Source organism: Vanacampus margaritifer, chromosome 9 (assembly GCF_051991255.1).
Source record: "Vanacampus margaritifer isolate UIUO_Vmar chromosome 9, RoL_Vmar_1.0, whole genome shotgun sequence".
In the NCBI taxonomy this organism is placed as follows: domain Eukaryota; kingdom Metazoa; phylum Chordata; class Actinopteri; order Syngnathiformes; family Syngnathidae; genus Vanacampus; species Vanacampus margaritifer.
In genome coordinates this window covers 14,935,369-14,947,275 of record NC_135440.1, presented here as the reverse complement: position 1 = coordinate 14,947,275, position 11,907 = coordinate 14,935,369, and the positions used below count along the sequence as shown (strand labels likewise).

The window sequence follows — 11,907 nt, the reverse complement described above, 5'->3', positions numbered from 1 at the left end:
GGTGCACGGGTTACACGTGCTGCATTTGTTATGCAAATGCATACCTTGTGAGATATTGCCGAGAGGTAATGAGCATGCTCCTCACGAGCCGCATGCCTACCTGGGGAACGCAGGTGACAAGACAAACTCCTATCGTCAATAATACCTGCTTTTGTCACAGCTCTGTCCTATTAGCCCAAGAGATGGGCATGCCGTGTTCCGGGAGGAGCGTACACGTGCAGCGGGGGTTTGTACGATCGCATCTGTCTTCATTAAAAGCGGAGCACCACTGGGGGAATAGCAAAATCAACATAGACAGCGCTGCTAATTTACGTATTCATCATGGTTGCTACGTGGGATGCTTTGTTTGTCGCCGCTCCGTTAGTGGAGCTGCTCAAAATTCCACACTCAACGCTGACTTTATCGAAAATGGTTTTATTTAAATATAAATATGTGTACAAAGATACAAGCAATGGTAGCTTATTTTTAGCAAATAAAATTCTTAATACATTATTAAAAGAATGAACAAGCAAATGGCAATTAGTTGAGATCAAAATAAAGAACAAACAAAAAAAAGCATTCAATGATTGGTAAAGTAAGCAAGAAAATCTGTGGCTCCAAATAAACCAAGATGGATACATATTATATAAAGATATTTTACAATAGAGCAGCTTACGCGCTGTACATTAAGGCTTATATAAAATATAAAAATAAAGACAAGCGATGATTTTGCCTCCACTATCAAGTTTTACTTGTTGTCGTCAGGCTGCCTGGTAACAAGCGTCAAATGGCAGTACAGGCATCATACACGGAAACATCCACAAGGTAGAATGCAACTGAGCCAGGAGCCGAAACAAACGTCTCAAACGTGAAATGGACATGACTCGAAATGCGGAAGGTTTTCACTAGACACATCATTTGCATGCAACAGAGAGAAAACATGGGCTTAGGCCATTTGTACAGATATTTCCAGGGTAGTACTGTTTCTTGTAAACATTTTGAGACCATTTGATTAAGATGTAAACCGTCCATCTGACGACTGCCTGGCACGTTGCTGCCCCCCCCCACCCCCACCTGACGTGGCATTCAAGTTTAGTTCAAGTTCAAGATTGCCACCGTGTTACTTACAAACGACCACATTTGATTGTTCTGGTAATATCCTACGTTCCTCGGTTCCACAATCACAAAAGACTGTAGAAAACAGTGCCAGGGTAAGGAATGCAGTACAGGGACCCCAACCCTGTAAAATGGTCACCATCTTTGGGTTTTTATGGCCTATTCATTTGCTTCCTTGTTAAAACACACAATTACCATCAATTTCATTAAAGTCAAGGCTAAAATTTGACTCCTTTTTACATTTTTGTGGTCCGGTAATTTTCTAGGATCAAGGACAGGCGGAAGTATTCCAAAATTTGCGCAGGTTAGTTTGTTTCTGTGGCTAGCTCAGTCTTTTGTTGGTAATCGACACACAAATGTGCTTAGTATTCCTTTTGCATGCCAACCAAAAACAGCAAAAGACAGATGATGGTAGATTGTTCATGTCCGTTTTAAGCTGTGGTAAGTTCATCTTGCAGATGTTTCGCATTTAGCGTTGACGCCAAGTAAACTTGAATGCAACTTTTGTCAAGTTGATCTGGTTTTCCAGCTCACCGAGCGAGTATCTCCACATGTTTGGGTCGTGTGTCGTCAATCATGCAGAGATAACCTGCTGAATTCTCCAGCTTTGTTTAGCATCCCTCCATTCGCCTTGTAGTGACTTCCTCTTAATACTCGTCCAAAGTTGACAAAGTCTCTGTTCATGTTAGTTCTGGCGACAACGTAGTTAAGTACTCATAGGATTTCCAACACCCCTTGTCTAATCAAACATGCGTCTGCATACGTTGTGAAGGTCGGCCGTAGTCCGACTGTTGGGAGGACACTTGTGATGAGGCGTAAGAGAAGCGGGGCGAGCTGGACACCTTGCTGGCCTCGTCCGATTGGTCGAACGCGTCCACTTTCTCATAAGACGCTGGCTTGACATAACTAGTGAAGGCGCGGCCGTAGGTTGCCGGCAGGTAAGCGGAACCGCTGTAGACGGTGTCGGTGGGATAAATGGTGGCCGGTTGAGAGGGTTGCTGTTGTGCGGCTTGTTGTTGTTCGTACGCGGCCTGGGTCAGAGTGTTGGTCGCGTATCGGTGGGCGAAGTCGTAGACCCGCGGTTGGGTGCCGTGTTGGCCGTACATCGGGCTTGGGGAGGGCAGCTGCGACGGCGTGTAGACAGGCCGAGGGTTGGGAACGTACTCGGAGAATCCGCCGCCGCGTATGTGTCGATCTTCGTGGCCACGCACGTTGTAGTAGCCATTGGTGGGATCCTTGAGTGCGCAAGAGATAAAGAACTTGAGTACTTGACATGGAAAATGAAAGTATGGATTCCTGCTATTTGGCAGTCTTTTTCAAGTGAGTGTTTACCTTGATGTCCGATCGTTCATCCTCCTCCTCTTCCAAGAGATCACTGTGTTCTGTGCGAGAAGTCCCGGGAGACTCGCTACTGTTTGGAGCCTGAGGGAAGACCACGCATATTTTGATGAATTAATACAGTGAACAAGACTTCGCTTGGATGAGAACAAGACAACTCTGTTACATGATGTGATGCTCGCTATGAATGACGTTACTGGGGTCTCACCATTGGCTCTTTGACATCCTCCTCGTCATCGTTGCCACGTGTGGCATTGTGATCGCTGTGAACAATTTGTACTCTGATGTCACTCTTGGAGAGGCGGGTACATCTTTTCCCTGCAGGAAATGAAATTATTGAACATGACAGTCAGAATGGATTTGAGATAAGACAACACTGCAATTATTTGATTGAGAAAAATTGGCGAGTGACCCCTCCGTCCCATACTGACCGTTGAGCTCACCTTTGCCTGTGTGCCTGCAGCAGATCGAGACGAGTGCGATGACACAAATGATCAGGACACAACCGCCACCTACTGATCCACCAACGATTAACAACATCGGTGGGGCTTCTGTAACGAGAGTAAAGGGAGTGGGGTTAGATGGTTTCTCAGAACACGAAAGAAAAAGATCGTTGAATGTATCAAATATTTGATACAAAGAGCATTTAATTTGCTAATCCCTGAGACGCCAGTGCCTGTAGGACGCAACCTCAGTTAACCGTGACCACGAACGTACGCTTGTGCGGGCAATCTGGTATCACACACCCCGACTATTGTCTCTAATCTCTCTGAAGTAAAGGTAACAAGGCTTGACATGTAATGAAGCAATAGACAGTAATCTAATTTGAGATTCCAGGAGATACCAATGCCCCTTTCTCTGGAGACTTCAGTCTGCCACAGTGATGTAAATTACTCGAGAGGACCTTATTTTTGGTGCCTGCTGCAACAAAGTCTTCCACCGGCTACAGCATTCCAGTGTAATTTTAAGATCACTTCAGTGGAATGCAGCCAGAGATGCTGCGTTTCACTCTGAGACAGTGATAGAGAATATCAGTCCAACCTTAAAACACATGACTCCATCTAATTGACTTTTGTCCCCAATCAATATCTATGTTATAAGGGCAAACATATTCATTAAAGCTAACCATCTGCTGATTAAATCATATCGATTAGGAGAGTATAATTAAGATAAGGAGAAGCATGGGCTGTGCTTTTACCTAATCTGGCCTCCTTTGCAGAAGGATTGAGAGTTTCATTATGTTGTCTACGACGGGCTTCAGTGGGAGAGTTTTACATTTTGATTGCCTTTGCTTGGTTGAGTTAGCAAGCTAGCTAGCTAGCTGGTGCTCGGGACAAGGAAAAAAACTATCCCACCTTGGTACCAAACCAGAATTATTATTACTTTTTGCTGTATTACCAATAATGGTAAATAACCAGATCCAGTATCACTGGAATTTAACAGTATCAACCTGATTTGTTAATAGATTGAGTCAAACTGACATGTTCAGGATTGCTTAACCAGACAGGTTTGTGCTGATTTTAAATGAGTAGTAATTCATGTATCTATTTTCTGTACGTCTTATCCTCATTAGAGACACGAGTAATCTGGAATTTGCCCATCTGACAATGGACGAGAAGCAGTCTTACATCTTGAACTGTTTGCTCGCCCATTCACACTCAACATTTGCACTTATGGACAATTTGGAGTTAACTTAAAAAAGGAGGGACGATGTTAGAGTTCCAGGGTAAGATCCAGGCAAACATTTTGAGAACATGCTAACTGCTAACATGCTAACCAGATGTCTCGTTTTGGCCGGGACATTCCTGTTACTGAGCCGTGGGGCCCACGTCCTGGCAGATTTCGCTAACCTCATTGTTTTATCCTGCTATATAACCCAGGTCCAGTCCCGGCATCTTGTTTTTTTGCCATGTCTATGTCCCACAGTTGTCATAGCAATAAACCAATAAAAGGGAATTTAACTGTTAAATTGCTTCCTATTTACTTCCAAATTCACGTTTGCGATCTCATTCACATCAGCATCCAAACTAGAACTACTTCCTGCTTTCATATCTAAGAATCCTGGGAAATGTAGTCCTACTAACTACTCTGGTCGCCAGTCGCTTGTCAGACAACACAAACTGAGCTTTGTAGAAATATATCTCCAATGTTACAATGCGGGCAGCATGGTGGCTGACTGGTTAGCACGTCCGCCTCCCAGTGCAGAGGACGTGAGATCGAGTCCGGGCTTCGGCCTTCCTGGGTGGAGTTTGCATGTTCTCCCCGTGCTTGCGTGGGTTTTCACCGGGTACTCCGGTTTCCTCCCACATTCCAAAAAAACATGCATGGCAGGTTAATTGAACACTCCAAATTGTCCCTAGGTGTGAATGTGAGTGTGGTTGTTTGTCTCTGTGTGCCCTGCGATTGGCTGGCAACCTGTTCAGGGTGTACCCCGCCTACTGCCCGAAGCCAGCTGGGATAGGCTCCAGCACCCCCGCGACCCTTGTGAGGAAAAGCGGCCAAGAAAATGGATGGATGGATGGATGTTACAATGCGTGACCGGCACGAGGTAAACGTCACAGTCAGCTTCCAATAGCTGTCGCGACTGAGCAAAAAAGGTTGGATAATGGTGAGTGCATTGGCTTGTTTAGCGCTGTTGAACAGTCAACTAAGATAGCATATAGCATTAGCGATTGATACGCATGTTGGCTCTATTGATCAAGATTGACTCGCAATGACATTTGGTGAAATTTATTGTACACTGTGTTATACAGCGTCCTAAATTTTATTCTTGAAAATCTGGTCACCCTATGCCATTCCACACAAGAAGACCAGAACTCGGATTTCAATCCCCAGCCTGAGAAATGCAAGCTGGGTGTGCCTTGCAAATTAGGTTGATATAGCCATTCTTGTCATGCCTTTACCTTGTTCCTTGAGCGTGACCAAGGCGGTGCCGGTGCCAAAATTATTCCAAGCAGTACAGTTATAGCGCAGCTCAAAATCAGGCGCCAGAGTCTCGGAGAGCACCAGAGAGGACACAACTCCTTGGTCGTTGGTCACCGTCTGCACTGAGTAGCGACCGGAAGAACCGGACGAGAGGCTGATGTCTCCAAAGGACCATACCTGTGGGAAGGAGCAAGATCGTACATTGTTTTTCTATGTAAGCTTCTTCACTGGTGAGTAAAAAAAATATACGTACACCCTCAGATCCATTCATTCGATACCGGCAAATGTCGCTGTACTAACTTTCTGCCGACCTCAAAAGCACTTCGAGTCTGACCCAGCTCGCGAGCTTATGTTTAAGCACCCTCCCACGTGCGAGGTAGCCACACTGAAGTGGGCCTCCTCTTTGCTGTCACTAGCACAGGGCAAGCAGAGCACCTGTCTCTCGCTCCGTCCTCTCCTCTCGCACCCTAATTATCCTCTCTCAGCTCAGCATACATTCAGTGGTTCAACAAGGTCATCTGAGTGATGCCTCTCGGGCCGCTAATTGAATGCAGTTTGTCTGAAACCCGTAGGAAGCCCGTCTCCCACAGCTCCCCTGACTCCTATCGCTTCATTTGATGGCAGTGCAATTACACAGCTGAATATGTGTGCATGTCTTTATTAGACGGCTGAATACGTCATGGTGCAAAGGTTTGAGGGTGAGGTCAGGGGTAACGTTATACCAAGTGATAGCTCACGTGTGGGTGGTGAAGTATGTATGTCACAAACGTACATACAGAATGATAAAGAGCGTCAATAAGAGATTCGCTTACAATCTTATAAGGTGCCGGGCTGCTTCCCACCCTGCATTCCAGCTTGCCCTTGGAGTGCTTCACTGCACTCTGTGTGGCCTCAGCTGTGATGATAGGAGGGCCTAGAGTGAAGTCGCCGAGAAATGAGAAAACATTCGGACACACCAAAGAGCACATTGTCAATCCACTGCCGGAGGAAGCGCACCATTTACAGTCAGAGTGGCATCTCTTTCTGCAACTCCGATACGGGGAATGATGGCCTTGCAGGTGTACAAGCCAGCCTCTGCCTGGGTTACAGACTTGAGCTGCAAGGTGTTGCTGTTACTTAGCACCTGGTGAGAGACAGAGAAGACCAATGAGACTGGAGGTTTTTCATTCCAGACAAATTACACCAGCCTAGTGTCTACTGAGCAGTACAGATGTCGTCTTGTGTCATAAGTTGGAAACAGATTCCAAATGAGCAAACCCGCACTGTACAACTTTCTAGCATCCGTTTGTTGAAGTATCGACTTCAGTCTGCCTTAGAAAAAGGTATGCCTTTGCCCATATATACTGTTAATTAGAACCACATACAAAGTGTGAGGGTATCAAAGTAGACCTTGTTCCTAACTCTCACTTTGTTGTGAGACTAGGTAAGTTTGTGTTTGGAGTTGCAGGTGGATATGGTAGATGATTACTGCCTGTTCATGTGTGTACCAAGGAGAAGCAGGCAGGTGCTTCTTAAAACGGCCTCCTTGCATTCAAGTTTTTATTGAATTGTACCTCGTTAATTTCTAAGTGCTTGGGTTCACCACTCTAAACTGAACTGTGGTGAACTGAACTGTAGTTCTTGTACTTCTTGGGACCACGGGTGCCCAAATCCGGTCCTCAAGAGCTACTATCCTGCATGTTTTCGATGTTTCTCTCTCCCAACACACTCAGGATCGGTATCAGGCTTCAGAAGCCAGGATCCTTATCATTTGAATCATGTGTGTTGGAGGAGGAATAGATCTAAAAAACATGCAGGAGAGTGACCCTCAAGGACTGGATTTGGACACCCCTTATCGAGTGGCTACAGATGTTGTTGGTTTTGGTATAATTTGGCTCTCTTTTATCCCAACATTTGACACTCAAACAAGGGCTGAGTAGCTGCTTAGTAAGATTGTTGTCATTAAATTGTGAGGACACAACAGACCGTGGAATGCCGCGATTGGGCCTCCGAAGCGGCTGCACTCACTCACTCCTTAGCTCATTGATCCTGTCATTCTATCAAGCTGTGCTTAATCCATTTACCCCCACTCAGGCCTCCCTCCCATTTCCACACAGTCCCCTCTCACTCTCTCCACTTTTCTTTTTCAACACACTTTACGAAGTAACCCAATTAATCCATTACTCTTGGCTATGTGAGGGACGGTGGTAGTGGGTGGATTAGAAAAATGTCTGCTTTCTCCCTCAGAGGGGCTGAAAGTGTTTGCTCTCAGATGTGACGACGTCGCTTACGGCATCTCAAATCGTTTTTTTACTCGGGGTATTTTCACCTGCTTGTCTTCAGAAGTAGTGTTGGTAGCGAGGAAAGACACTCCTGTGGGCTAGTGCTGATGTGGTGCACTAAAATACTTTTTTACCAGGATAGTAATGTTCTTCGAAGAAACTGGTATTCAAATGCTGCCTGATGCCTGATAAGCTGCGAATGTTTTAACCGCAGCGGTTGACTGACTGCTTCTCGGACTGATTGAGTTAGTGCGATGACAGCCAGTCTGAGCGCAGCATTCGTTGTGTATATCTGTCAGTGGACAGACAGTTCTCTGCCAGAGGCATTATCCCTCAGGGAGCGTAGTGAGCGCAGCTTTTTGAAGAATGTGTAGAGAGAAAAGTGTGAAGGCGTCATGCCTGAAGGCCATGTGCGAATGTTTCACTCTGAAGGGACGGTGATCAGTGGTGAAGTGTTGAAATCTCCAAGATGGTTGTATATCGCCTCACCTCGCTTGAGCCTTGTTTGGTCCAAGCCAGGGTCAGGGGAGGGTTTCCAGTCCATGTGCAAGTAAATGCTGCATCCATGCCGATATCCACTGTCATTGGCTTTGGCCCCGACAGCAATCTTGGGCCAACTGTGGGGAAGCAGACGGTTAGAATCAATATGTTTATCGCGTAACACATACGCCTCAAGGCTACAATCTAACAGCTTTGTTTACAGTCCTTCAGTTCGACTTACACTGAACATCGACCAGGGTGCTAACATTGGTGCTGCCCACAGAGTTGGACACCGCACAGGAGACCGGATCTGTGAAGTAGGAATAGTCCACTGTCACCTCCAGACTGTCGCCATTCGCCTCAGAGATGGGGACTCCTCCTTTAGACCACCTGGGACGGATGAATAATCACATTATGCAGTCAGATTATTAGTTCGGGGAAGGTACTTAGCCATGCATATCAAAGTGGCTATTAGCTCATTCATAGCGTGTGCCAATCATAATCAAATGCTGCCAATCAAGCGGCTCATTCTAGCAAATTATTCAAACACTTGCACTTTTTTCCCCTTGTCAGGGTGATGTGCTTTTCAGCATAGTGTAGCAGTGACATTACATTCTCTTTAATTTGCTCAATTTAACACTTTCAGGGTCACGACAGTGGACAGATATTCAAAAGTTGCCTTTGCCTATATCAAGGGTCTGCAACATGCGGACTTTAATCCCTCTACTATGGATCCATTTGGATCTCTTAAAAAATGTTTAGAAATTATATATATATATATATATATATATATATATATATATATATATATATTTGCATTTACATTTTCATATACATAAATATTTTTTAAATGAATTAATAGTTAAGATTATTAAAAAGCATAAATAATTATTTAAAAAATGCCGGTCCAAATTTGTAAGTTGTCCGAAAAAAGAGATGAAAGGTAAATGAAAAGCATCTTTAAAAAAAAGTACCTAAGAATGTCCAAAAGGTGACCATAAAATGTCCAAAAAGGTAGAGGAAAAGCAGAAAATTACCTTTAAATGTCTATGAAATTACGAAAAATGTCAGAGAATTTAAAAAAGGCAGAAAAAAATGTTCAAAAAGTAGTTATGTGTCCAAAAACAAAAGAAGAAATCCCCCAAATTGCCATAAAATGTACACAAAATTGCAAAAAAAAATGCAATAAATTAAATTTTAGATTTAAAAAAATTTAAAAATCAGCCATAAAATGTATAAAAATTAAAAAAGAGAGGTCGAAAATGACCGTAATATGTCCATAAAATTGCACAAAAATGTCAAAAAATTTATATAAAAGTAAAAAAAATCTGCTGTAAACGGTCTAAAAAAGGAAGTGAGGCAAAAAGTGACCATAATATGTCCATAAAATTGCCCAAAAATGTCAGAAATTTGACAGAAAGACATAAAAGTCTCAAAATGTATGAAAATGAAGACTGAAAAAAATTACCCCCAAAAACATATAAACCATATTTTTCTGTTATGGTCCAGGTCTAATGAGCTCTTGGGCCCCCAATGCACACTAACTAAAACTCTGTTTCGTTCATCACAATGTTCAATGCTCCAGACAGAGTTTTGGACATTTATTTGGCCTAAAATGGCTCTTTTGAAAGTAGCGGTTGCTGTCCTATATGAATGAATCTTACAAAAAAAAAATAATCCAGATTTAGGTTGCCAAAAAGAGGGTGCGTCTACCTGTAGCCAATGATTTCCGGATTGGCTGACGCAGTGCATAAGAAGAGAACCTTGGCGCCTTCGGTCACCGTCTGAGGCTGGACTGACAACACCACAGATGGAGGATCTGCAAGACGCAATTAAAGAATTAGCGGGCGCAATATTGACGTAGCGACAACTTCTGGTCATTGGATGAGAATGCGGACGAGCGCATGTTTGTGACTCACGTTGGACATTGATAGTGATGGATGTTTGTCTTCCAGCGGGAGCAGCTGGGTTGAGAACCCTGCAGGTGTAGGTGCGGCCGGAGTCGCTGTCCTCTGGGATGATTGGAAGCATACTGACAGCTGCTTCCCTCTTCCCGTCTTCTATCAGCGTCTGCAACAATACACAGTAGCTGTTAGCTTCAGATGGAAGCAATAGGCACAGCATGTATATGTCATCTTATTTTTAGTTTTATGCGTACGCCAGTAACGCTATTTTAATTTAAAATTCTTTGGCACCGGCGGTGAAATATATTAGTATATTTTACGATGCAGCACAGGGATTTTTTGCTGTTCCTACATTTCTGAGAGCATTTGCCGTCAGCGCCTTGTTTGTCATCGTCTTTTAAATCTATTTACTGCTCACAGAAATCAATACGCCTAAGTGAGGCAAGGTGTAGATTCTGAGGGTAATGCATACTGCTCACTCTCTTTCACACACAAATCCACACACAAAGAAGGGAGAATAGTGTAATGGGCAAATTGCTTGTGAGTCTGTTTTTAGGTGGTGACAGTGAGGCAGAAGTGTCACATCTTCAGGCTGGGCATTTTCTCCTGAAAGGCAAAATCAATGAAGCGGCTCTTTGTCTTCCTCAGCAAGAAACACACACTTTTTTTTGTTTCTTTTTACGAGATGAAATCACATGAGACCCTTTTCATATCTTAAGGGTTGGAATTGTTCTTTGTGTCTTTCTTTCCGTGTACCCCCTCTCTTCTTCCCCCGCGCTCGCCTCCTTAAATGTGGTGTTTAGCGTCATTTAGCGTGGTCAGGGAGCATGAAAAATGTGACACTTTTCCCAGCCGTGGCTGACTCACGCTCCGCCGCACCCCCATTGTGTTTCTGCATTGTTGTGTTGGTGATTCGCTCTGTGCAGAAACTCTACTGTATGAAACCCTCATGCCTGTCTGAGCTTTGGCACGCTCCAGTTATGCTGTAGTGTCACTGCATTAGCGGACGGGAGGGGGGTGTACGGGGGTTAGTGGGAGTATGGGAGGGAGTGAAAACGGGAGGGGGACTGCAGAGAGTGGGTTGAGCAAACCTTACGAGAATAAGGTGCTGATTGAAAACTATAGAGGAAAAACACAAGGAAAGAGCTGGACTGCCTTTGAATAGTTTTTGCTTGGATGAGTGCTAAGGAGGAAATGTTGGCCAGAGCGTGCTTGTTGCGTGTACCTTGGAGTAAATAGCTGTCTCCATGACTTCGCCATCTCTGTACCAGGTGATCTCTGCGGCAGGCTTGGCTCCGTAGGATCTGCAGGTGAGGTTGTGTGGCGTGTGGGCTTTAAGACGCACAACGGGGCCTCCCTCCACCAAAGGGTCTGAAGGAGGGACTGTAAAGCAAACACATTGTTCAATACAAAACACGTACTGGCTGTTTATATGTTTTTGTGATTGGCTGGCAACCAGGTGTACCCCAGCTCCCACACAAAGTAAAAGAAGAATCCAAGAAAATGGATGGATAGATAAATAACAAAGGAGTAAAACAAAAAATCGTTTTGACACCACTGCCAAGTACAACTACAACCAGTGTTGCCACAGCTACCCTAAAAAAGTCCCTTAACTCATTTGCTCCCAAAACGTATAAATACATTCTATTTTAAAGTGTCCCAAAGTCGTTTTTTTAAATGTTTTTTTTATGCTAGAGCATACAGAAGGCTTTGATGCAGCCTCCCAACTGCACAAAAACGACCAGCAGGTGGCAGCAGAGCAAAAGAGATCAACCAGGGCCATGTTGAAACATAGCTGTTTTCCCCACAATTTGAAATAGATTTGTGAATAATGATGAAACGTATCCATATTCTAATACTAATTGTTGCAAAATGAAAACAGATAGAAATATACTTTTTTTCCT

The 11,907-nt window shown here is 44.1% G+C and overlaps 1 protein-coding gene across 2 annotated transcripts in view; it reads right to left on the bottom strand.

Annotated features, from left to right (window-relative positions):
• Window positions 1–417: 417 nt before the first annotated feature.
• The window catches only part of kirrel3l (kirre like nephrin family adhesion molecule 3, like), a 45,367-nt gene continuing 33,877 nt past the window's right edge, over window positions 418–11,907 (bottom strand). The window contains exons 4-15 of one of the 2 annotated variants that reach the window (XM_077576493.1): window positions 11,229–11,386; window positions 10,019–10,169; window positions 9,813–9,918; window positions 8,341–8,489; window positions 8,109–8,236; window positions 6,355–6,481; window positions 6,171–6,271; window positions 5,337–5,535; window positions 2,865–2,984; window positions 2,642–2,751; window positions 2,428–2,517; window positions 418–2,330 (exon numbers count right to left, since the gene is read on the bottom strand). In XM_077576493.1, the coding sequence (XP_077432619.1) occupies window positions 1,839–2,330; window positions 2,428–2,517; window positions 2,642–2,751; window positions 2,865–2,984; window positions 5,337–5,535; window positions 6,171–6,271; window positions 6,355–6,481; window positions 8,109–8,236; window positions 8,341–8,489; window positions 9,813–9,918; window positions 10,019–10,169; window positions 11,229–11,386 (1,931 nt within the window). In that variant the 3' untranslated portion in view covers window positions 418–1,838. The remainder of the gene's footprint in view (window positions 2,331–2,427; window positions 2,518–2,641; window positions 2,752–2,864; window positions 2,985–5,336; window positions 5,536–6,170; window positions 6,272–6,354; window positions 6,482–8,108; window positions 8,237–8,340; window positions 8,490–9,812; window positions 9,919–10,018; window positions 10,170–11,228; window positions 11,387–11,907) is intronic. The other variant, XM_077576494.1, reaches the window with a different exon arrangement.